General features: G+C 43.6%; 2 protein-coding genes across 6 annotated transcripts in view; one reads left to right on the top strand and one right to left on the bottom strand.

The window, feature by feature from the left end:
- The window catches only part of TP53BP1 (tumor protein p53 binding protein 1), an 88,536-nt gene extending 79,704 nt beyond the window's left edge, over nt 1-8,832 (top strand). For all 5 annotated transcript variants that reach the window (XM_033107876.1, XM_033107878.1, XM_033107877.1 and 2 more), the window contains 7 exons: nt 400-591; nt 1,007-1,222; nt 2,860-3,075; nt 6,549-6,643; nt 7,367-7,566; nt 8,089-8,234; nt 8,613-8,832. In XM_033107876.1, coding sequence (XP_032963767.1) covers nt 400-591; nt 1,007-1,222; nt 2,860-3,075; nt 6,549-6,643; nt 7,367-7,566; nt 8,089-8,234; nt 8,613-8,800 — 1,253 coding nt within the window. In that variant the 3' untranslated portion in view covers nt 8,801-8,832. The remainder of the gene's footprint in view (nt 1-399; nt 592-1,006; nt 1,223-2,859; nt 3,076-6,548; nt 6,644-7,366; nt 7,567-8,088; nt 8,235-8,612) is intronic.
- Nucleotides 8,833-9,174: 342 nt separating this feature from the next.
- TUBGCP4 (tubulin gamma complex associated protein 4) overlaps nt 9,175-26,397 on the bottom strand; it is a 31,712-nt gene continuing 14,489 nt past the window's right edge. Inside the window, exons 8-18 of the mRNA XM_033107885.1 lie at nt 24,009-24,174; nt 23,650-23,774; nt 19,765-19,815; nt 19,230-19,335; nt 17,635-17,742; nt 17,080-17,218; nt 14,522-14,699; nt 13,639-13,773; nt 12,130-12,246; nt 11,379-11,518; nt 9,175-10,747 (exon numbers count right to left, since the gene is read on the bottom strand). Coding sequence (XP_032963776.1) covers nt 10,735-10,747; nt 11,379-11,518; nt 12,130-12,246; nt 13,639-13,773; nt 14,522-14,699; nt 17,080-17,218; nt 17,635-17,742; nt 19,230-19,335; nt 19,765-19,815; nt 23,650-23,774; nt 24,009-24,174 — 1,278 coding nt within the window. The 3' untranslated portion in view covers nt 9,175-10,734. The remainder of the gene's footprint in view (nt 10,748-11,378; nt 11,519-12,129; nt 12,247-13,638; nt 13,774-14,521; nt 14,700-17,079; nt 17,219-17,634; nt 17,743-19,229; nt 19,336-19,764; nt 19,816-23,649; nt 23,775-24,008; nt 24,175-26,397) is intronic.

The raw sequence follows: 26,397 nt of genomic DNA on the forward strand, positions 1-26,397 counted from the left end.
GAAGTACACACTGTTCCCCCGTAAAGTCCTATTCCCCTTCCCCAATAAAATCTTTAAAAAAAAAAAAAAGAAACCAGTGGCATTAAGAAAATGCCATTTCACTTCAAGAATCATTTGAACCACATACAACCCATAAAGGTTCGCTTTAGGAAACTTTATTTTATAACTAAAGGGCTCCTTCTGCTGAGAAACTTTCCACGTCCCAGTGTCTGAGTAGCAGCTGCATATACTCTAGGTGGTGGTGGTGTGTGCGATTGATTGCTGGGATTTTATTAAAATCCTGCCTTTAGCCCACCATTGACTCTCCTCATTCCCTGACTTAGTCTGCCCTGCAGAGCCTTTGTGAGTGGATGCTAGACAGCCTAAAACAACAAGTTGCTTTATGTTTTTTCCACACAGGAGTGGTGAAAGGGCATCGGAAGGAGTCTGGAGAGCTGTACTACAGCATTGAAAAAGAAGGCCAAAGGAAGTGGTATAAGCGAATGGCTGTCATCCTGTCCCTGGAGCAAGGAAACAGACTGAGAGAGCAGTACGGCCTTGGCCCGTATGAGGCAGTCACGCCGCTCACCAAAGCAGCAGATATCAGCTTAGGTGAGACCTTTGCTTCCCGAACAACTGCCTCTGGGCCCCTGCCCTGCTTGTGGTGGGAACAGTGGTTTCTAGACCAATGAGAAATGCTTCCTTAAATCTCACTATTCCTATGTGGGTCATGAGATGATAACGAGCTGTCATTTTCTGGAGTTGCTGCCTATCTTTATTTCCTTCCCAGACCCAACAGTAAGTCCTCAGATTTTCCTGGCCTCCCCAGTTCTATAGGGGAATAAACACATTTCAGTCATGGCAGAGACTGAAACAGAAAACACGGTGGCCTTAAAAGAGGCTTCCTGCCCCCATGGGAGATTGAGGAAAGGTCGTGGTGGGATCTAAGTCATGTTGTGCCCAGCTTCTTGGAGTTCAGGGCCTTAGATCACAGGAGTTGACCAGCCTTTGGCTTGTCCTGTCACAGACAATTTGGTGGAAGGGAAACGGAAGCGGCGCAGTAACATCAGCTCTCCTGCCACCGCCACTGCCTCCAGCAGCTGCAGTACAACCCCGGCCCGGAAGGTCACAGAAAGCTCTCGTGCTTCCACGGGAGTTCTCTCAGGCAAAAGAAAACTTGTCTCTTCTGAAGAGGAGCGGTCCCCTGCTAAGAGAGGCCGGAAGTCTGCCACTGTGAAACCTGGTGAGTGCTCCCTTTTGCCTCATTCTCCCTCAGACCATGGTGGGACGCGAGGTCAGCTGCTGGAGAGATGGCACCTGATACGAGGCAATGGCCCGTCTGTCCTGGCTACAGAGTCGGGGGCCCGTACAAGCCCACAGGTGGTATTCAGACAGCTTTCTGCGTCCCCCTGTCCTCATCCGCCAGCAGAGTGCAGTGTGGGGAGATAGGAGGCCAGGTCTTCATTGGAATCATTGATTGACTTCTGCGTAGGTTCTAGGAGGGAAAGGAGAAGTACTGAATTTTACGCAGATTGAAAATAGGTGAAATTTGTCTTAGATCTCTTCCTTCACCTAGCACCATCTTCTACCTCTACGAGCTCTGCTCCCCTCTCTCCTGTGCCCAGGGCCCCCTGGCTTTCTAAAACTTCCTATGGAAAGCTAGTACCTCAGCCTACATCTCCCCTCTCCTTGCTTCTCCCAAACAACCCTGTTCCAGGCTCCCGTGCTTCTCAGTCACAGAGGAGTTCAATCCATCTATTGGTTACTGGGTCTCTACTGTGACCCCAGCCACTGTGCGATCTGGGATGCAGAGGGTGCCTGAGGAAGCACTCGTAGTCTGGCAAACTGAGGGACTTCGTGACTTGTTACGTTGTCCTGGCACTCGCTCCTGCTGTGTCCTGTGTGTCGTCTCTGTATCACCTCTGCTGTGTTGCAGGGTGTGTGAGGCACGTAACTTGGCACTTCATACATATTACCTCATATAATCCCTATGAGGTATAGGCGCTGGAATTCATTTTCTAGTTAACGAATCTGAGGTACAGAAACGTTGGCTAACTTTCCCCAGGTGACACAGTAATCCTCAATTCAAACGCAGGCAGTCTGACTGTGAAGTCCATGCTTATACATGCTGTATCACGCGTTCTCTTGCTGCTGGTTTTATTGTAGGGAGGCATGACCTGTCTGTCATCTTAGCCTCCTAATGAGTCTACGATTCAGCTTCTCCGAGTCAGGTATTTGTTTTCCTCTTGAGGACTTACTGGGTGCACTCCTAACACGGGTGTTCTGGAAATCCTGGACAGGCGGGTTCACTTCCCTACCCCCAGGTGCTGGGAACTGGGACAGTTGGAGCAGGCTGTTTGGATGTGGTTCCATCAACATGTAGAAACATTTTTATTACCAAGCATTTTATGTACCATTCTGGTGAAGGTCAGGCATAGGGTGGGTTTATATGTTGGGGAACATTGCTTGGTAATAAAAAAGTGGGGTTTGGTTTTGGTTTTGTTTTTTAAGGCTGCTTCAAAGTATCACATATCCTGGGGGAGATCAGAGCACTGGGCAGAGAAAGGGGGCTGAAGGCTTCCAATAGTTTCACTCATACCTAATCTTTGTATTAGAACAGCCTCTTTCTTCAGATGACCTCAGAAATATTTGGTTTGACTATATAAAAGCAGTATTAGTTGATTTTCATTTATAAAAACAGTGTATATACATTGTGATGACTTTGTAAAATTTAAATATATAAAATTTCTCTAAGTTTTGTCGTAGGTTTTTGGCCACAGGAATAGTCTTTGGTGAAAACTACATCAGGACATTGCCTGCCCGTCCTGATGCCCAGGCAATGGTGTGGTTCCATCTAGTAACTGCCTCTGTCCTTCCCAGGTGCGGCGGGGGCAGGGGAGTTTGTGAGCCCGTGTGAGAGTGGAGACAACGTGGGTGAACCCGCCGCCTTGGAAGAACAGACAGGGCCTTTGCCCCTCAACAAGACCTTGTTTCTTGGCTATGCCTTTCTCCTCACCATGGCCACAACCAGTGACAAGATGGTCAGCCGCTCCAAACTGCCCGATGGCCCTTCCGGAAGCAGTGAGGAAGAGGAGGGTAAGGCCCTAGGGGGCCTGGAGGCTTTGACACATGTGCATTTCCTTCCTTTCTGTTTATTTTATGAGCCTAGTGGCCCCCCAGCCATCTGGAGAGGAGGAGGCAGGACAAAGGGCAACTGGGATGTTGGTCTGAGAAAACTGACATCACCCTGCTCGTTGGTTTATAGACTGTTCTCACAATGTTTCTCTCAGTGAGTGGTTTCTTAAAACAGTCCTGTGAGGCCGATGGGCGATTGATCTTACGTGCTTTACCGATGAGGAAACAAGCTTGGAGACGTTAAATAATTGCTTTTTGTCCATGATAATGGCAGACTTGGGACTAGAACCCCGTGTTCATTTCACCCTTCTCCAGTCACCCAAGTCAGTCAGGTTTCGGAATGCCCTGCCATCTCTCCCATTGGGGTTCTGTGGGCAACTGCCAGGGAAAACCCGTGGGGGTGAACTTCATTCTCTTGAGGTCTACGTGTAACACTGGGAATATGGGGTGCCCGGGTGCCCGGGGTGATTTCAGAGAAATAGCTTCTAGGCCTTTTCAACTCTTAAACCTTCCTTCAACCTTAAACTAAATCTATATATTGTATTTCTGTGTTGTCTGTTAGGGTTTGAGTGAAGGTTGTGGTGGGGAGAGGTAAAAATTATTTCGGCTGTCTAAAGTGTGTGATCTAGGAGAGACATTGGACAGACACAAATGTATACACTAAGTGCCTGACAGCAAATGTGTCTGTAAAGGCGAGAAATCCAAAGGGAATGATGTTTTCTACAAGTGTAAGTTCTGGCTAATGCTGAGTCTTGCAAGAAGGAATTGAATTAGGGAACCTGGTTATCATAAAATGGCACCACTGCAGATTCGTAATGGTTGGCATTTCATGTGTGTGGATGACTCTTTTCTAATTAACCAAACTACCTCTTAAACCTGCGCCACGTGGGGATCTGTACGGGGACATGGGAAGATGGTACGGGAGTTGCAGTCAGGGTTTATGTTCTCTGTTAGGTGCACAAACAACAGTCAGTAGTATAGGTGCTCTAGGATTTAGGAGCAGGTGTGGCCTGTGGGTTTCAAGGTTAAGTGTACGTGCACCAAGCCTAGTTTGTCAGAGAGAATTCAGATAGGTACAACGGGAGATAAGGTGTGAGGCGTTTCCTTGTTATAAGTAATTGGAAGTCCCTTGAGGATTCTGCGAAGAGGTGTGTCATGGCATCAAAACAGTGTTCGTGGCCCTGCTTTATACCACTAGTGCTTTCACAATATTGCTGGACTCTAGTCTTTGTTCTCCAACACACTCTTAACCCTTTGCTAGACCAGAACTTCACAAGGCAGCTTTGGTTGGCATAGCATGGCCAAGAAAGGCGGCTTTGGTATGAAATGCAGACTGTGCAGGTTCTTAAAAAAAAATCTGTGAGCCTGTGTGAAATCTTACAAACTGGACTCATAAAAATTCCTTCCATCCCCCCTTGCTGATATAGCAAATGTTTTTAATCCCATCCTGTAACCATGAGTGAGGGGAGGTAGGCCTTGTCTAAAGGAGGAGGAATTTGGACAATTTTTTATAGGGATCTCCAGGTTTCTTGTAGAAAATACAGTTATGGTGCATATGTCTGCTCTGTTGCTCCTTCATCCTTGGGCACTGCCCCAACAGTACCGAATCCTGGATGGCTTTGGTGTGTGAGAATGTTAGAGGTTCCTCAACCTCAAGCAGCCTAGAAATATCTGTACTAAAACAATTCTGTACAGAGTTCGTTTTTAAGAAACTATGTGGAACGTCTTGCAGATAAATGGTAATCTCTTAGATGGCAGAAACTTAGTAAAATATTTTCATTCAGTATATGAGACATGTATTAATGAGTGGAAAATATTGCACCACGTCTTGTTAGGTGGCATACCATGGGGGACCCATCAGCCACAGGGATTGACTCTAGAGTTGGGTTTATTTAGTACCTTTATCCTTGATTTAAATGATGGAATTAAAAATCAATTCATTTTTGCTTTTGGGGGTGCATAAGTCAAAAGCAAATTATTATAATTGAGAAAAATTAGAGTAGTGGACTGTCTAGGCCTAGGTAATATTTGATTACACAAATGCAAGGAAATATAAATGGGGATTAAAATCTAAATATGTTGGGACTAGCACAGTCCTGGATAAGCAGACAAAAAAATAAAGGACCATAAGGGGCCTCGGCCAGGTCTCAGCAGTAGAGTGCTGGCATCAACAATTGGGACATACATTGAGATGGGTCCAAAGGATGCAGTGACAAAACTGAGAAATAGGCCTGCTGTAGTCTGAGTGTCTTATAACCATTTAGAGTTTCCAGTTTGTTTTCAGTTTAAGAATGTTGAGAATGCTGAATCAAGAAAAGAGCGATAAAAGTGAATGGGCTGGCAATGAGTCCTGCCCAAAGCAAGGTCTAGAGGCCTGAGTTTGGGGCATCAACACTGCTTGAGCAGCTCCAGCAGGCAGGGAGGGCACCAAAGGCGGGGAGCCCTTTCTGCGAGGGGCCTGCTCTACCAAGGTGTACCACAGGGTATGAGGGGGAAAGGGCGTGGGCCTGGCACTGAACTTTTATGCACGTGATTGGGTTTTTCATTTGTGATCAATTAATTAACATTAATTTCTCAGAACTCCTATGTAACCCAAATGTCTAATGTCTTGCATTTTTCCCCCTTTTTTAATATGTTGTTTATATTTGAGAGGAGCAGATGACAAGAAAACAAGCTCAAATTAGATATTTAGTCAAAAGAAGCAATTTCTAATTGCCTAGGGTCTTTACAGCTTCAGTCTCATCTCTCATTACTTCTCCTTCACCTTCGAGACTGTAGAACAGTCATTGGTGTTCAGTGTCGAGGTACTTCAAGATCATCAAAGGTGGATAGTTTTCAGTAAGAAGGTTGAAAGGATTTTCTGGCTAATTTTCACTTAGTTAAATTTAAAGAACCCTATTTTCTTTGCACCTTCTGGTTTATCAAAGTTTTAGTGTATAGGGGGTAAAAATGCTGACGAAAGGAGAATTTGAAGGCTCTGTTAAGTGCCAAACAGCTATTCTTCATCTCCACAGAATTAGAGGAAATGGGCTTAGTTTGCAGAAGAGATTTAAGGTAGACATAAGGAAGAACTTCCAGATGGTAAGGGCTCCTCACATTGGAATACATCACTGTGGGAAGTGGTGGTGTGTCCATCCCTGTGATAGTCCAGTGAAATCAGTCTTAGTGAAGAAATGTTTGTTTTTAGGTCTACGACCTACTTCCATTTCTCATCTTCCCTACCTCTCTTGCTGGTTTCCCCTTTTGACAGCACTTTATAGGCCTCAAGACAGATCACTTTCTGATCCGTGAGTGCCCTTGACCTGTCTTTGGGATACAGTGCTTTGGAGCTAGCTGGGGAGTGGGAAGGGGGCAGGTAAGAAGCAGGCATAAAGTAGCAAATAAGGTACCAACTAGTAGTAATTATCATCTTGGTTATCTGTTTCTTTATATAGAATTTTTAGAAATTCCTCCTTTCAACAAGCAGTACACAGAATCCCAGCTTCGAGCAGGAGCTGGCTATATTCTCGAAGACTTCAATGAAGCTCAGGTGAGAAGTGTCCTTATGTGGCTTCCCAAAGGGTCCGTGATGAAGAGTCCACTTGGCTGTACTGAGAAAAGGCCCGAGAGGGACAGTAGCTAGAGATTTCAGGAACTGGGAAAGTGCCAAAAGGTTGTTGCATGAAATAGAATTTTTACAGTGTACAAGGAAGAAAAGTTAGAGCCTTGGGTTAGTTAATGGCTGTGGTTCCGTTGCTGGGATAAAAGCAGATTAAAAATATGTGTTTAATAGAAATTCCTATTGCAGTGTTGCTGATTCTGTGCCTGAAATGCTGAATACATGGAGTTTGGTTGTCCCTTGAGGATTTAGGCCCCCAGGAAGCCCCCAGGGAGAGTATCTAGGGAAGCCACTTGGGCCTTTCAGTGAGAAAAGGGATCCATCAAATTTGGATAGTACAATTGATCTGTACACAGCATGGGGGTTAGGGTGCTGACATCTCATGCAGTTGAAAATCTGCATATAACCAGTCAGCCCGCCCCATAAACTGGATTCCCAACCACGGAGTTGACCCTTGAACAACACGGTTTGAACTACATGGGTCAGTTAAAAAAATCAGTGTATAAATGGACCCATGCAATTCAAACCCATGTTGTTCAAGGGTCAGCTGTATTTGCAAGTGTTCAGATCTGTTCTCTGTGACCCATTAGGGCTGCTTTTTAGGGGCTTTCATAGACGTCACCAGGCCCACAGCTTCTGTTCCTTTCCTTCCAGTGTAACACGGCCTACCAGTGTCTCCTGATTGCAGATCAGCATTGTCGAACCCGGAAATACTTCCTGTGCCTTGCCAGTGGGATCCCTTGTGTGTCTCATGTCTGGGTCCATGACAGTTGCCATGCCAACCAGCTCCAGAATTACCGCAATTATCTGCTGCCAGCTGGGTATAGCCTTGAGGAGCAAAGAATTCTGGATTGGTGAGTAGTTAAGGGCCAAGCCCATCTAGAACGGTAGGAAGGAAGACAGGAAGCTTTTGAAAGGGGAGAATCTAGGTGAGACTCAGTATTTCTAAAAATGAATGACTGTATGATACACAAATTATAGAACTTGAATGGGTTTGAGATTATTTTAGTAGTTCACCTAGTTTATTTCCCTAGGTTACACTGGTTAAGAGACCTTTTGAAAACGTGCGAACATTTTCACGTAGGTTGAATATTCTCAACCTGCATGGCTAGGGGACTAAGTTTTAAGGAAGGAATTTAAAAATACAGGCTCAGGAGCATTATTTGGCTCATTCTCGGCCCCAGAACAAACATGGAAATCAGAAGGGGTGTTTTAGGTCACACATCATTCACAGAAAAATGGGCAGGGGGTGGAGCAGGGCTTTTGAAAGCATTCAGATGTATTGGGTCCCTTGGTAGAAGGGCTGTTGTTGGATATTACTGTTATGCTAAGGTCCCTTCCCATTCCAAGGTGCTGTCTCTCTGACTCCTTCATAGGCAACCCCGTGAAAACCCTTTCCAGAACCTGAAGGTACTCTTGGTATCAGACCAACAGCAGAACTTCCTGGAGCTCTGGTCTGAGATCCTCATGACTGGGGGGGCAGCCTCCGTGAAGCAGCACCATTCAAGTGCCCATAACAAAGGTACCTGCAAAGTGTGTGTGTGTTGTTCCTTCTTAAACCCACAGCTGTTAGGCTTGTGGTCTAAGTCTTAGTCCTGGTTATAGGTTGTTATCTGTCTTTCTAAGAGAAGAAAAGTACCACCTTTAAGAGGTAGCCAACACGAGTGAAGCGCTGGGCTGCGTATGCTTCTACTGGTGTATTTCCTAAAAACACTTCTACGAGGCAGCATTTTGTGACAACTTCTCACATCTGGCTGTGATCAGCAGTGCACTGTGTTTGACATAAAGGGCTTTAAGCTGGGCAGAGTGGGATGTACTGGCTAGAAGGCACATCTGGCTTTTTAATGGAGGGTTACACTGAGTCTCCTTGCCTCATTCAAACCTTCCCTGCTTCCTGCAGATATTGCTTTAGGGGTATTTGACGTGGTGGTGACGGACCCCTCGTGCCCCGCCTCGGTGCTGAAGTGTGCCGAAGCATTGCAGCTGCCTGTCGTGTCACAAGAGTGGGTGATCCAGTGCCTCATTGTTGGGGACAGAGTTGGATTCAAGCAGCATCCAAAATATAAACATGATTATATTTCTCACTAAGGATACTTGTTCTTACCCGTTTTATTCCTTGCTGTTGTGGAGATTGTGTTTTAACGAGGTTTTAAATGTGTCTTGTGTGTAACTGGATTCCTTGCATGGATCTTGTATATAGTTTTATTTGCTGGACTTTTATGATAAAATAAATGTTGAATCTCTTTGGTTGTAGTAACTGGGATTTCTTCATCCACTTCTTTGAGCTTAGCCTCAGAACAAGTAGCAAGACAAACATAGTACCTTCTCTGCGGTTTTCAGTAGGCTTGTTCACTAGGAGGACAGCTAGCCAAGGAAAATAACAAGGAGTGAATGTTAGTTTTCTGTGGCATCATTGTCAAAAGATTATCCTGGGCTGTCTAAAATCCAATACTAAAACAGTAAGCCCAGATTAAAAGTTGTGCCAAAAGTTGAATGAAATTCAGCACAGCTCTAAGTTTCCTGGCAATTAAAAAACAATCTCTTTATAGAGTTGTGCTTACTAAACTGACCTGTGGATACTGTACTCCCAGAGCTAACAGGCAAAGGACCACTGCTGTGAATGGGCAGTGACTGTAAGCTTGATGGGATGACTTCGTGCAAGGATTAGCATGAGAAACGCAGTGATAACACGTGGAGGTTAGAGACTCTAGTCCCAGGTACAGAATGTTGTTACTGTTATTGTCACAGATGCTAGAAGCTGTTCCTCCCCTAACCCACCCTTAGCGTCATCCCTGTTGTTCTCTTTCTTTAGAGCAGGGGCCAAATTTTTTTTCTGCCAAATAGTAAATATTTTAGGCTTTGTGGGCGATTTAGTGTGTCACAACTACTCACCTTTCCCACGATGGCATGAAAGCAACCACAGACAATAGGTAAATGAACAAGAGTGGCTCTGTTCCAATAAAGCTTTATTTACAAAAACAAGTGGCAGGCAATGGTTTGCTAACCTCTGCAGTGGAAGGGGTCGTTTTTAGCTGACAGTTGCAGGAAATAAGGGTGTGTGTAGTATGTGGTATAAGATGTAGGCATGAGGACCAGATCAAATGGCTATAAACTGAGGCCAGAATGCTCAAGTCTTTTTTTTGTTTGGAGGAAGTTCAATGAATATTTATCTTGGTTCACACTGATACGAACATTAGTGATTACCAGTGATAGTTGGGCCAGATTAGGAGAACCTCAACTCCTGGGGCTTTTCTAAGATGGGATAATTAGACCTGCAGTTTTCCATATCTGACAGCTACTAATTTTATTTCAATTTGTTTTCTTAAGGACCTTTCTACTTTGTTAAAAAAAAATACTTTAAATACATTGTTAATAACTAGAATTGCCCTTTCGCCAGTCTGCAATAATTAGAACTTATTGGTAAAATTCTTCAAATTCCGTTTTGAAGATCCTTAAGGATGGGACATTCTCAATTTCAGTTTTCTGAAGGAGAAAAGGTCTGTGGGGTGAGGGGAAGCCTACCCTATCTGGTGCCTTTCTTGCTCAGTGGTAACATCCAGCAGTGGATCTGTTTATAAATATAATTCCTTTTTCACACGACCTACAAAATATTTAACTTCTGATCTATATTACTTCTGTGTCTCTCACAGCTTGAACAGTACCTAGGCACATAGTAGGTGCTCAGGTGCTCAGTAAGTGAACTTATCTGCTAAGTGTTCTCAATGTACATTTGAGATCTTCCATGGTCCACAGAGAGAGAGCTGATGCTACATGTTCTCTTTTGTGAGTGAGTTAATTCCCCTAAGATTGGGGGGGGACAAACCCTTCCATATGGGAACGAGGGGAAGGACTTGTACCCGTGGATGTTCAGTAATCGCTTCTAGGAGAAAAGTCAGAGAGCCCTCTCAGTCAGTTGCAGACATTCGGTGAGTGGCCAGAGAATCCCGTTTGCTGTTGAGTCTTCTGTTCAAGACGGAACGTGGTGGGATAGACTGTTACTTCAGTTTGTGAGCCTGAAATTTTCACATCCCGAAGCTACAGAAGAAAAACAGCCTCATCAAATAGGCTTTCCCAAGATTTTCTTCAAAAAAATATGAATTAGGGCAACCTCTAATCTAGATAATGTCATCCTAAAACTCAAAGTTTCTTGATTCTTCTGCTGTAATCACTTAGGAAAAATCTGCTTGAGCACATTTCAGAGAAAGGAGGGAGAACAAAAAAGTGCTTTTTTTGAGTGGGACAGACCTCTGAGACAAGCCAACAATCACTGAATCTATTAGGTAAAAAAAAAATGTAGAGTTAGAAGGGGTCGTCCCCCCTTTCAGACATGGAAGCTGCAGCCACGGCTAATGAATGTCACAGCTGGGAACTGAAGCCAAGGCGCTTCTCAGCAGAGCCATCATACACAACCTACCCAAGACCCTAACCCATCTCAGCCTCAGGAGTTTAGTATTTCAGTAGGATGATTACTTTTACTGGAAAATAATGCATTAAAATTATTAAAGATGATCAGACACCGCCCTTTATCTCTCTGAATCTTAGTTCCTTGTTTATGGTATTTAGACTAGATGATAACTAAAGTTTGCTTCCAGCACTGGAATTCTACAATTCATTTTTAAAAGCCACACACACATAGTCCAATGAGCTCCCCAAGGGTTGTTCGTACCTGCCCAGAGTTCCACCAGCCTGGGTGTAGTATTTGTTATAATCCAGTCGTAACAGTAGTTGAGCCAAGTCCGAGTTGATCTGATGATTCCGAACACTGGACAGAATCTTGAATAGGAGTGAAGACTGGCGGCTAAAGCCCTGCAGAGAGAAGGACTCGAGCTGTCTGTCATCCTCAGACTCATCCCGGGTCCATGTGTGTGGGGGATGGGGGGCAGGCAGGGGGCCTTCCTTGGGAAAAGCCTTGCTCAAAATTTTGCACCACCCGGCCCCCCAACATTCCCATTTCTGTGAACTCCTAAAATGACTTCTTGAGTCCGTAGTACACAGGACTTCTTATGAACGTCTCATTCTCAGTAGGAATTTAGCAGCCAATTTCAAACCTGGCGTGTACTGGGTTTGGGGGAAGCCTGTGTAGTTTTGTTACAGACAGATAATTATAATTTCTGAAATGCGATAGTTCAAGGAAGTAAGGAGGTTGGATATGAGACAGTGAGAGCAAAGCCAGTACATTTTGCTGGACTGAAGAAACTGTTCAGGGCTGAACTATTTTTGAAAGCGGAGGTGGCACATAATTATCTGCTTCAAAATCAACTGATATCAACATTTTAAATTTGTATCTTGTTATTTCTGTGTGTATGTACTGGGGAAATGCTTTATTGCCTCAGAGGGAAAGCTCCTGGTTCCCTTGGGCAAAACCACTTCTGTCCTGTGGACAGGGCTGCCTATTTCCAGCGGCCGGGCCCACTCACCTTCACCAGGATGCTCAGCTGGGCGGCCCCACGTTCATCCAGCGGGCCCAGGTTCTGACTGACCAGCGAGCAGAAGCTGTGACACAGATCTAGGATTTCATTTAGGCAGTGAAACACCTACCCAGGAAATAGAGTTGGCATTAGAAGAGAAGGAAGATCTGTGAAGTTAAAGATTTGGGAAAGTAATCTAAGAGCTAACTTAGGGACTTTAACGTTCCCACATCTGACCTCAGGAGAGGAATGCCCTGTGCAAGTCCTGCCGACCCCTTAAAATGCAACAAGTGTAAAATAAAGCCCTCCCTTCCTGGCAGAGATGCTTTCATTCTCTTAGTCACCCTGACTCTTGCGACATTAAACTAGTCCTTGTTTCTTGGCCCCACCGAGTGTGCTCCTGCCTTGAGCTTTGCTTTCAGTGTTGCTCCCTGTGCGGATGCTCTCCTGCCTCACACCAGGTCCCACTCCCTCAGTGGAGCACGCCCTTCCCCACGTAGCCTTAGTGCCCCGATCCTTCTGTAGTATCTGTACTGTTCACTTGGCATTTGTTCAGACCACCTGTATTGTTACTGATCTGTGTATGTGTGTATGTCCTGTTTCTCCAACTAGATTGTGAGCTCCTTAAGGGCAGAGCCATGACTTATACCTCTCTGTATCCCCAGTGCCTTGCATACAGTAAGCACTCAATAAATATTTCGTGATGACCATCTGCTCTGAGATTCTGCTTTTCCCCAAGGATGCACTCACACCATACAGTCTACCTGTCACAGTGGTTCTTGGAGTGGCTTTGATAAAACTCTCCTTTAGTGAAGCAAAAAGAACAGCCCCCCCAAACCAGAATAAAAGTCTGTAGTGTTTGTGATGCAGCACAATAGGAATAACAACCAGCTCATGTCAGAGATAAAGTGTAACCATCACAGTAGAAACTACAAGGGGTCATTTCAACCTCTGTGTTTTTTATCCTGGAATTGGAATCAGCTTGTGAATTCTGGTGCCTGGATCCCACTCCAGGGACTCAAGTGCTCTGGGTCCTAGATTTGTTTAAGCTCCCAGGTAATTCCCATGTGGATCCAAGGTTGAGGATGAGATAACTTCCCTGACGGAAACATGCACACACATACACACGTGCACGCACGGAGACACTGCTCCAACTTTCAAACAAGTGGTTGATCCTGACCCAAAAGACTTTTAGGAAAGTAAACTACTTTTCTCTCTATGGTGAAACTACGTCTCTCTATGGTGTCCAAAAAGTCTAAAATTACTTGAAATCCTTCCTTCTGAGCACATATTTTTTCATCTACAGCTGCTCATCACATCCTGTATTTCAGAACTCAATAGATAACCTAGGTTCCCTTTTAACATTCTCTTTTAGTTTTGCTTTGTAAGTTGTGAAAAATGTTTAAAAATGGAGATGGAACAATTGCTTAATGATAGTTCCCCATCCTGGCAACTCAAAGTGCCCAAGGGAACAGTCAGGCTTGACGCAGCCTGAGGAAACCAAGCAGTCATACTTACAGGTTTCAACAAGATAAAGGACTGAGCCAGCAAGTTGCTCAGGAAGTGGTCGTGAGCTAGTCGGATGCTTTCAAAGTCTCGGGTGGAATTGATCTGATGAAGCAGCTGTGAGAACTGAGATTCCAGCACATCTACCTGACAGACAGTTACACAAATAATTTTAGCACCTTGCATATTCTAAGCACCCGAGGACATCGCGGTGTCTGACAGGACGACAGAAATTCTCTGGCCCACTCACCTTTCCATCTAAGCTACTTGCCAGCTGACCAAAGCACCCTTGCGTTGCCTCGCCTTGTAGAAAGTTATTTGCCTAATTCCTACCAGCCTCCAAAGTCTGGGCAGATTGCCCCCACCCCACCGCCCGCCCCAACCCAGTCCCCTCATGCCACATCCTCTCCTGACTGACCTGGTTAAGTCCTATAGGATTCCAGAAGTTACAGAAAACTATAGAAGTAACAGTCAAATCAACAATAATTAAATACTGCGGTGCTGATAAGGACCCTAACTCATTCTCCTTCATTTATTTTCACTTTTCTTTTAAATGCCCCCAAGAAACATGCCTAGTGATACCGTGTTTCCCCGAAAATAAGACCTAGCCGGACAGTCAGCTCTAATGTGTCTTTTGGAGCAAAAATTATAAGACCCAATCTTATTTTACTATAAGACCAGGTCATATAATTAATACATAATACTGGGTCTTACATTAATTTTTGCTCCAAAAGACACATTAGAGCTGACTGTCCGGTTAGGTCTTATTTTCGGGTAAACACCGTATAATCCGTGAATTTTCTCAAACCCCAAAGTTTCATCAAATGCAGAACTGCAGCCCCTCTTCAGTAACGCCTGCCACCTTCCTCCCTCCTGCTCCTCCCGTGGCACAGACCTGGAGGTAGTACTGGAGATTATCCACCAGGAACGCCATGTGGTTTCTCAGGCGCCACTTGACCGCATCCGTCTGGTTGGACTTGAGGTGCTTGCGCTGCATCTGCAGGGCCCAGCAGTGCTGCAGCTCCGCTTGCACCCGGCGCACACTCAGTAAGTACTTGAAAACAACATTGTACCTGGAACAGAAACAGCGCACTGCGTGGGGAAACTTCACTCCCCACGCCCACCTGCATGACGGACCCTGGGACTCACCTGCCCTCCCCAAAAGGGCAGGGTAGAGATGTAGACACATAAACTTGGTTATTTATATGATGGACTATTCCATAGCCATCAAAATGAATGAACTTCAGCTGGACAACAAAATGACTGCTAGTAGGAGGATTTTGAATAAAAAAGGTAAATCTCAAAAGATTACATATAGCCCAATACTTTTTTTTTTTAACTTACCATTTTTTTTTTTTAACTTTTATTTTAAATGTGTTTTTCCAGGACCCATCAGCGCCAAGTGAAGTAGTTGTTTCAATCTAGTTGTGGAGGGCGCAGCTCACAGTGGCCCATGAGGGGATCGAATTGGCAACCTTGGTGTTAAGAGCGCCGTGCTCTAACCGACTGAGCTAACCGTTCACCCCAGTACCTTTTTATAGTGCTTAAAACAACTAAATAGAAAAGAAATATACTTTGTGCAAATACACAGAAAACATGGAATTTAGGATAGTGGTCAGTTTGGGATGTGGGAGGCAAGGGGGCAGGACGGGGAGGACCACACAGGCAGATGACATTGCTGTCAGTTTTCTAGGTTTTGTGCTGGAAGTGGTTTTACGGCGCGTGTGTGCGAGTGTGTGTAGGAAGGAGGCCTTGCGAGGACCAGTAAGAATATGTTAAGGCTTTTGGTGAATCTGATCCTGTGCCTGGAGCCCACAGAAGGAAAAATCAAGGGCGCCTCTCACTGAGATCCCCCTCGCAGTGAGCTCAGGCCAGCTGCCTGATGTTGAGGCCGGTACGGAGAAACCGTGGGAAGAGCAGCTGCTTCCCGGTAGAACTGGAGGTGTTGACTTGCTCTTAGGCAGGCACGCAGAGGGCAGTCCGATTCCATTTGGTTTTAAAAATTACCTATTTCTAATGGAACAATATGCTGAAAATACTTCACCTTGTTTGGATTCTGATTTGAATCAACCCAACCATAAAGACATTTTTTTAGATAATTGGAGAAATTTAACGTGGACTGGATGTCAGATAATTTTTTGGGATGTGATAATGGCACTGTAGTTGTGTTAAACATATGTCTTTTTTGAACTGCATAGTGATGGAGTGAAATGACATACCTGGGATTGCTTTATAAAGCTCTAGCAAAAAGAAAGATGAAACAAGTACCATAATGCTGATGGTTACTAAAGCTGGGTAGTGTGTACATGGGAGAGCATTACAATCCATACTTTTGTTGTACATGGAAAATTTCATAATAAAAAGTTAAGAAAATAGTGTGATTTCTTTAAGGGTGTTAGGAGTGTCTCAAGTGAGGAGCTGAGTGGACTGCTGGGCTGGAGGTGCTGGGAGCTGAGGAGGCGCCCCGGACAAGGTCCGTGCAGCTTACTTAGGTGGGCTGTGGGCTCGGAACCTGGCACGGAATCTTCCCCCCAACCAACCTTGTCTTTTCCGGTTTATGCCTAGTCCCTCACACCTTACACTTCTCTACTCCCCCAAAATAGACAGAGTTATGAACAGGAAGAGGGAGGATGAAGAGAGGCCCTTTGTTCATTTGTTTGCCTTTTCTCCACTTCTCTAGCCTGAGCAGCGCAGCTTCCATCGTCCAGCCAGGCCAGGGCCCAGTGCCCGAACCTGTAATAGGTTTGGGAAATTCCTAAAACGGCTGGGGATGGGGTTCAGAGGCCACCACCAGCCAGTATGCTTCTCCCACTGCCTTTCCCTAGAGCTCTAGTTCCTCTCTGGTTTGGCGACATTAGGTCCTGACGGCCAAGCAACAGCACTTGCCAGGCTCTCAGGGTAAAGACCAGGGCTGATCCAAGTCTCCTACCACCCTGGTCCCGCTCCTTTACTCCACCCCCACCCAGCGTGGCCGTCCCCATTGCCTCTCCCTGGGGAGAAGGTGTTCTCCCCAGTGACTAAAGTCCACAGCAAACATGTGGGCTTGGAAAGTTTTCCCACGTAAAGAAATTAGACAAGTTAGGTAGGAATCTTGTCAGTCTGATGGAATTATCAGGGGCCAAACTCAACGTGGTGCCTGAGACGGCAGGTCCCAGCAGTCACAAACTGGCAGCCTGTAAACTGCTTGTTATTTTGCCATTAAAAAGGAACAAAACTGATGGTTTTAAGGGTCTGTTCAATGCAGCATCTACCACTCCCTACTGTCTCACACCTGCAGTTTCACTTTGTAATGTTTTCTGTCCAGCCCCCCCAAGGCATGAGTCTGAACCCTCTGATTTACAGACAGTTAACTAGCTGGGTGGCTATCGTGCTCCCAGGAATTCTATTCCTGGTCATTTCTTCCCTTGGAAGTAAGGTGGGTCTTATTTACCTATGAGAAACTCAAATACTCACTTTTCCAGGACAGCGGGGGTGAAGAGAATATGCAGTGGCCACTGCACTTTGTAGGAAAGACCCAGGGCTGCCCAGCCAGACGTCGGGGCTTCCCGGGGAGAAGTCTCCCGAGACGGCCCTTCTCTGGCTTGAGCAGCATCTGTTAAGGAGAAGGAAGGAGTCTACATTAGGCTTCGCTAATCTAGAACCAGAGCTTCAACAGGTGAACAGCATTCAGGAAATGAGTGCGCACTCGAGCCTGCAGTGTCAGAAGCACAGAGGGGACATAAAGGGGACTTGCAGAGGCAAGAAAACGTCTACGTGAGGTTCTTGACTCTAGAGATTCTTTTTTTAGCCTTCAAGTCTGGTGGCTTGAGATAAACAGACCATTCCAGCAGCACAACAAAAACCGAAACCTCGGCCTGGGCATCCCGGCCTCTCTGGACTCCCTCCTGTTTAAAATTAGGGCACTGGACTAGGTGATTTCTAAGGTCTCTGTGGAGGTGGATGGAAGCACAGGAAGGAGAACAGATGATGACCAGTAGGAACAGAAAGATGCAAGCAAGAATGGCAAACCTTTATGCTCCTTTCCATGGTACTCAATTGTCAAATGCAACAGCGGGAGGAGGTTGTCGTCGTCTAACAACACCTTGTGTGCTGACTGTTGGAAGGCCACATTCACATCTGCAAGAAGGAACACGCGGATTGCCAAAAATGCCTGGGTAACAAACCCAGACTCGGGCTTTCCTCCTCCCCCAGCCTCCCTCACACTAAGAAAGCAATAGAGTAGACTGGTTGCTTTTCCCTGACTAGCATGCCTTCCTCCTCTGCTTGCTGATAACAGCACCCTGAGTTTCCCCAGAGAATCACCCCTGCCCAGTACAATCCATGGAGTTCCAGTGAGGCTGACGATACCTGATCCGAGGGGTGGGTGCGCAGGTGACCCAGGCATGAGCACATGGAATGTAAGACTCTACCTTGCTACACTGTTTAGGGATGTGAATGTGACTCAAGCCAGGCGATTCCAGAGGCTCTTATCAGACTCTGAAAGAATGCAGCACTTTTTATTTTTAGAGATAAACAGGGACTTAGTAGGATGTGAGATTCACTGGACACCATCTTGCTACTATGCTGCAGGCCTGAGAAGAAAGGCAGAGGTGAAAGATGGAACCACACCAAGTCCTGAAGGTGTCATGTGGGCCACTGGATCAAACTGCCTAAAGCCATCATACTTCTGACCTTCTCAGTTATGAGAATCAATAAATTCTTTTTTCCCCTTTGTTTGAGGTGTTTTGAATTGAGTTTTCTGATGTCTGCAGCCAAAAATGTCCTATGCAAGTACAGTGGACATACATTGTTTTATAGAGGTAGGAAAATAGTAACTCCAGCTCCCCCCTCCTCCATTTTCTGTGGGGTATTTTTTACCCAACTTTTCTCATGTAGTTTGTATGGGAATGGTGATTATTCCCACTGGTCAAGGGAGACACTTGGCTGACATAGGCGTATCTTAATGTCTGACCTCTTTGCTACAGGGGTAGGGATCCGGGCTGGCTAATCAAAACCTTTCCCTGGAATCCTTTAACTTGCTATTGGAGAGACCGGTTTGGTTCCTCTAGGAGACGCTGCGAGGGGTATTCCTAGGAGCTATTGGCCATGCTTCCAGCTGGGACTGCAAGGCCACCAAAGGGTGTACAAGAATCACAGATAAGCTACAGTAAGACAGAGAATCCCAGCAGTATTCAAGTCCCTAGTTTCAGTTCTGAGGCCCAGCTACACCCTGTCCCATTGAAGTTATAGATACAATAGCAAATATATTCCCTTTTTCTACCTAGGTCAGTTCAGGTTAGGTTTCCATCATCACAACCTTAAGAGTGCTAATGCAGTAAGAGGTGGCAATAAATCCCAATATGTCCTCTCAGGACTACGTGGCTGTCATCTGATGAGATAAAATACCTGGTGTGAAGGCCTGTACCAGCTCTTCCAGAAAGGGTCATGAGCCACCGCTCCCAGTGACCTCACTGTGAAGCCGAAGGCCTCCCATCCTTGGAAACACTGCTCTGTAACTCACCAGTCTGCTCTGATGTGGAACAGGCCTAAATGGTTCAGCAGCAGCCAAGAAATACCCTGCAACTTCAGTAAGCTGCTAATTCTCTGGCCCACAGGGCAATTACCATGTTCGGTTACTGCAGTGGGTGGTGTTTTTAACATGTGTTGAGCTGTGTCAATGAAGGCCTGAAACAGTTCTCCACGTCCCAGAAGGTAAAAGTCTTTAATGATCTGCAGAAAGAATTTCAGTTTACAATTTGGTACTCCAGCGGGGCCATGAGCTCCTCACTGTCCTACTGGAATTACACGTTAATTTCCAAATCTCATCAGCTTGAGTCAACCTACAAAAGGATACGGGCTTTTGGCATTTCAAAGGCGCACACTTGGCAATCTCTCATGGCAGGATGACTGCTGTGTCTTTGGTATCATTTATTCAGTGAAAATACAATTATATTATGCCAGAAGAAAGTAAATACCCAAAGCTTTGTATTGTACTGTAATAAATTTGTAATATTAAGTGGAGTTGGCCCATTTGGCCAAAGACATATGAGTCCATTCTAGAACTCTGGGTACAGGCAACCAGTGCTCTCAGAAGCTAGAGAATCAAATCATTGCCCACCAGCATCACTTTAAGAGTGAATAGAACAGGTAAGCTATTACCTTCAGCTGACCCAGTAAATCTGACTCTTCCACCATCAGCTTCCAGAGATGCTGTGAAAAGAACCAACAAAATAGGGACAAAATTTCATTACAATGAAAACTTCTGTAAAAAATGGTTTTGTACAAATCCAGCAATGTATTGAAAAAGAGAATATAAACCATGACCAAGATGAGTTAATCCCAGGAATGAAAGGGTAATGTAACAGTAAAATTATGAGATGGAAGTGTCCTGAAATTAGTTAGTGGTGATGGTTACACAACATTGTGAATATACTATAAAACCACTGAATTGTACACTATTTTTAAATGGCTCAAAGGTTATGTGAATTATATCAATTAAAAAATTAAAAATTTAAATATGAATTTACTACCTCAAAGATCAAAAAAGAAAATACGAGTACATTAGGTAAATATGACATGAAAGAAAACTGAAGTGATCTTAATAACTAATAAAACAGAATTTAAGTAAAAACATATACATATATAAATATACATCATAAGTGATAAAGATGACATTATACATAAAAGGAAAAACAATAAGTACACATTCATTATAACACACACATCTCTAACATATAACCTAAAAATGAGAATGAGAACATGCATAGAACCCTAGACTCAATACAGAATATACATTCTCTGGGCACATGGAGAGCAATTAAAAATAAACAGACCCGATATTAGTTCATAAAGGAAGCCTCAATAAATATGAAAGGACCAATATACAGACTTTGTTCTCCAACTACACTGCAATAAAATAAGAACAGTAAATTCCGTGTGTTAAAAAGAAAATCATACAGAAAATTAAGAATTACTTAGACCAGAATGATAATGAAAACACTACATATGCCAAAAACTTGTGGGACACAGTCAAAGCATTATGTAAAGTTTTATATATATATATTTCTTAGGAAATAAAGATTAAAAATAGAAGAGTCAAGCTTCATCATATGAAACTGGAAGAAAGTAACAGAAAATTCAAAAACAAGAAGAAAAAAAAAGGCAGGTATCAATGAAAGAGAAAAATACAAAGAAAATTAATTTAAAAAGCTGGCTCTTTGAAAAGATTAATATTAAATAAAAAAGACTGAAATAAATGCAAAATAAATAGCTACAGAGAAGCAGAGATTTTTAAAAAATGAAATCTAGATGAAATGGTCAGTTCCTAGAAAAGTAGAAAATAACAAAATTGGTATAAGAAATTAATGTCTTGACTAGATTAATAGGTTTTAAATATGTCGAATTGGTGAAGATTTACCCCTCTAAAAAAACCTAGCTTAGATAATTTTTCAGGTAAGTTTAAACTTTCAGTCACAAATTTTATATTAATTGTTCTAAAAAATAGAACAAGAGTGACAGCTCATGTTATAAAGCTTATATAATCTTCATTCCACAACCACATAAGAGTACAGAGAGAGAATAGTATAGTCTTATTTCACTAGTAAATGCAGACGCAAAAATTCTAAATACTGTATTGGCTAACCAAATCCAACAGTATATTAAAACATAAAACATCACATTTAAGTATGGTTTATCTCAGGAAGATTCAATATCTGAAAATCCAACCAGGGATTTACCATATGAATACACTAAAGGAGAAAAAGAACCCAAACAAAAAAACTGAACCTTAATTGATACAGAAAAAGCAGTTGATAAAATTTAACATCTATTTATGATAAAAACTCATAATAAACTAGAAAGAGAAGTTAATTTTTTTAACTTGATGTGCCAAAAGCCTAAAGCAAACATTATAGTAGTAGAGAGACTTTAGATGCATCATCTTTAAGAGCCAAAAAAATTCAAGGATGCCCATTATCACATCTACTGTTAACACAATTTATATAAACTATCACTCCAACTCTTTAATGCAGTATTCGAGATCCTAGCCAAGACCAAGGAAAAAAAAGCAACATTTTAAAAATTGGAATGCAAGTTGTAAAAGTTTCATTATTTACAAATGATATAATCATTACTTAGAAAATCAATAGCGTCAACAAACTTAGAACTAAAGAAAGACTTCAACAAGTTGCCAAGCATAAGATTAACCTCCAAGAATTAATACCACCGTTTCTCTATATAAGCAGTAACGAACTAAAGGTCAAATTCAAACAAGAAAATTATTGTGTAGGAGTTAATTTTTAAAATCTTCTTGTTGAACTACTAACGTATATAGAGAAAAGTACACAAATCGTAAGTTTACAGCTTGAAGAATGTTCACCCATTAAGCACACCTACAGAACCAGCACCCTGCCAGCCCCACCCATGCCCTTGCCATTGACCAAGAGCAAATACATCCTGACATCTAACACCAGTCTATTTCTGTTTTTGAACTTTATATAAATAGATTCATATAGTACAGTTTTTTAAAAAATTAAAAAAGGAGAGAAAGATCCTAAGGAGATGACTACGGTGGGTATTTGCAGACACGGCCCCTTTGCCTTCTGGGTACACGATATTTCTTTTCATTACAATGAGCTGTTATTATTGTTACAATACTTTTCAAAAACAGTCTATTAGGTACAATTCTAAAATACTTCAAGGAGTCTGAGCTTCAATTCCTTAGCTAACATTTTTTATGCATTTCAAAATTTCACAAGAAAAAAACAATTTTGATATTCAATGAAATTTTACTTTCCTCCATTAATTATATTTTCCAAAAAGTTATCACAAAAATGATTAAAGAACAGAAATAGATTCAATAAAATAAGATGCAAGGAACTGAAGACACCAGCCCCTAAGACCAGAGCTGCCTTGGCTATGAACAGAGGACGGTGTCATGAAATTTTGAGAGGACAGGAAAGTATATTCTAGGTAGTTTAGATATTTACTTGCCCATAAAGAATCAAATCAAGTGATAGCTCCAGGTCCCCTTAAGGTCTAATATTTTATGTCTACATCACAACTCTGTCTCCTGTCTAGGAATTTTTGAGACAGTGACCAAAAAAGGAAATCATAGGCTTCCAACGTGAGCATACTCGATGCTCAGCGTTTTGACGGTTCTAGACACTGACCCTAGTGCACTGGCTGTGCTTCAAATCACCTGCAGCTTTGTTTAGTGGTTGGCTGGAATAAATACAAGCACCTACTCTCTCCTGCCCTATGAGGCGGAAGCTCTGGAGGTGCCCTCTGAGCCGGAAGAACTGGGTGCAAGTGCATGTGTTAAGATTTCCAGGTGATTCTATGCACAGCTGGAGCTGAAAACCACTAACACAGTTAACACAGTTGACTAACTATAAAGAACTCATTTCACACATCTGGGAGCCAAAGTTCGTTATCAACCACAGAACATACACCCATTTGAAAAATTTCAGTCACAGTTGAAGTTGGCGGAGGAAGCTCAATTCACTTAACACTGAGTCAGGAGTCAGAAGACCTGTTTCTAACCGCACCTTTGTTACGTCCTGTGCAACACCAGACAAGTTAGCTTTCTGAGTATTTTTTTCACTTATAGGAATGGAAAAATTACACTTGTTCTGCCTTCCTCATTCATAAATGAAAGAATAATAAAGCTATTCTAAAATATACATACGTAAGGCACTAAGTTTAGTCAGAATCTGTTGATCCCTTGGAGTTACTGCCGACTATGTATATAGTCTCAATGCTGACTGTTTGAAATGAAACCAAGACCTCCCTTTATACAACTAGCTAATGAACTAACTAGCTAACTAGCAAACTCCTGTGAGGTGTGAAAAGGCCAAGGCAGTTCTTCTGCCTCTCTTACTAAAAACAGAGAGGGCGCTTTCATTTCCCACTTCTTGCCGTCCCTCTCTCTAAAACAATCCCTTCCAAGCTAAGTTGTAACCACATCAAGAAGAAACAAAAGAATCCAACTTCTGGGGAACTGGTCCACTTTCTTGCTAAGAAAATATACTGTGCAAGGCAAACCTCAGCCACGGTGCTGCGAATGCCATCCACCACCTGTTCAAAATCCACCAGGCTGAAGAGGGGCTGCTGCTTGAGACGATGCAGCTCTGCAGCAAAAGTGTCCTCCTGGTTTTTCAAAATGGAGCCTGCAGAACAGGAAGGCATGGTCACAGGAAGGCAGAGAACAACCAGGACAGGCAAGGTTTCTCCAGCCCCGGGGTGGGGGGGCTCCTTCGCCCGCTGTGCAGGCGCATGTCGTGGTGATGCTGAAATCTCAGCACATACACACTAGCCACTGACTGACCAGGCATTTGGGGGCCACGTAATGTCAAGTGAGAGGGGCTTTGCGGATGGGGTACATTAGGCAAGGAGAGCCCTACCTTTTCTAGTCAGGTTGACATTTTGATTCTCAAACATCTGGACAGATTCTCCGACAAACAGGATTTTTTCAGCAACCCTCACGGGAATGTAGGATGGCAGAATCTCCACTCGCAGGGAAAACTGCTTTAGAGATGGTGCCAGCATGTTCTCTTCCTCTATCAGGCGCTGGTCAAGGAAATAATCCGTATCAGACATGATGTATGAAAAAAGGGAAATCTAGTAACTCTCCCAACCTGTGATATACATTTTCTAGAAGCAGGGACTTTAAATCTGAAGTTGCATAATTCTTAAATTTCCAGTGTTAGAGAGAGATGTATTCCATTTTCAGGCAGCAGGAGAGCACGGTGGAAATAACAGTGTTTTATTTAACATTAAGATTTGAATCCTCACTCTGCCTTTACTACTGTGGAAAACTTGTGCATTAGATGTGGAACTCAGTTTCCTTAGGTATGGAAAACCTGGTCTTTATTTTTTTCCAGGTCTACATGTCTATGATTTTATTATCTTGCGTATGTCTGCTCTGCCCAGCTCTTTATAGCTCGAGTCATTTAGCCAAGTGGTTCTCACTGTGGCTCCTGGGGCAGCAGCATCAGCCTCACGCGGGAGCTTATGAGAAATGCAAATTTTCAAGCCCTTCCCCAGATCTACAGAACATGTGGACGACGAGGCCTAGCAATCCGTGTTTTAACAAGTTCCCCAGCTAATTCTGACCCACACTGAAGTCTGAGAACCACCGATGCAGCCCATGAAGCCCCCGATACTCACCACCCAGTCACCCAGCCATTCCACCCCTTCCTTGACCTGCTTTTGACCTGACCCCTGTCTGGCTCCAGGCCGGACTGTGTGATGTTGATTTTGACCTCTGCTGTTCACCCTCCAATTCGGGCTTCAGTGCTGGGGTTCATCAGGGCACTTATTCCAGACCTTTTCCTGCTCACTCTCCACCCTCTTCACAGACAATCACATCTTCCGTTACACACCGTAACAGATATTTCAAATCCTTTTTACATCACAGGACTCTATAATTATAAAAGCTATGCACCTTCCTGACAAATACACAAACATACATTTCACAGAACCTCCTGTAGTCCTCCACGGACCCCAGATTAAACACTTCTAGATGCTGATGATTCTTAAATCTTTACCTTTAAGCTAGGCTGCTCTCGTGAGCTCCAGGCTCAGCCCAGTGGACACTTCTTACAAGTACCTCACACTCAACATGTCGAAAATTAGACCCATCTTCTTTTCCCCGATACCAGCAATACACATTTCTTATCATCACTACTCAGTGCCGAGCTGCTGAAGGCCGACATTTGGATAGCATCCCTGATTCTTCCCTCTGGACCCATATCCAATCAATCACTATGGCCTACTTTTTCCACCTCCTAAATTTCTCTGAAGCCTCTTTATTCTTCTCCACATTTACTGTTACCACCCTTGGTTGAGGCGCTATTATTTTTCACTTAAGTGTCCCCAACATTCTCCTAACTGACCTACCTGCCATTAATCCTGATTGTGAAAAACACTGATTCCCCCCACACAGCACCCAGAGCGATCTATCATAAAGTCTGACTGTGTTACCGTCTTGCCTAAAATTCTTCACTGGCTCCCAGCTCTTTTCAGATTCAAGTCCCAATTCCTTCCCACTGTTTACAAGGGGATCTTACCTCTGCTTAGCTTAGCAGTGACTGCCACCTCCCCACCCCCTCCGCTGCCCCTTACACTGTATTTCAGCCTTTACTTGACTATTTCAATTGAATTACTAACGGTTCCCCAAATGAGCCAAGTCCTTCATGGGTTCTGTACTTTACACACATCCCTCCCTGTTCCTGGAACATTTCTTGAGCTCTCCTCCCAAACTCTTTGCAATTTAAACATATATTTCACTGAAAAGCCTTCTCTAGTCACTCTAAGACCGTGTTCCGAGAACACCCATACTTACTTTTTTTCAAAGCACTTAGTACATGTAATGCTATTGTTTACTTACTCTATCTTCCACTGAACTATAATCTCTTTAAGGACAGGGCCTGCTACACTTTATGTGTCTACATAGCCGTGGCACCTAGAACAATGCCTGGCACGTAGCAGGCATTTAATAAGATGTTGTAACAGAATAAAATGGATGGATGGATGAATAAGGACAATATAGGACTTTGGGGAGTCTAATCAAAACTCCAAACTGCACTTAAAAACTACAGGGTAGCTACAAGACTACCTTCCCAGACAAGACTTATTAACCTCTTAAAAGCAGACACTGGGAAACAAAAGGAATCTCACAAATATATTTTCTATTTTGTAGCCTCATATTAAGTGAAGTTTTATGTTTAAGTTAAATATCAAGCTAAGATAAAGCCAAGTGTTTTACATCTAAAGAGTTTATGGAAGCTG

Source organism: Rhinolophus ferrumequinum, chromosome 6, assembly GCF_004115265.2.
Source record: "Rhinolophus ferrumequinum isolate MPI-CBG mRhiFer1 chromosome 6, mRhiFer1_v1.p, whole genome shotgun sequence".
NCBI lineage: Eukaryota > Metazoa > Chordata > Mammalia > Chiroptera > Rhinolophidae > Rhinolophus > Rhinolophus ferrumequinum.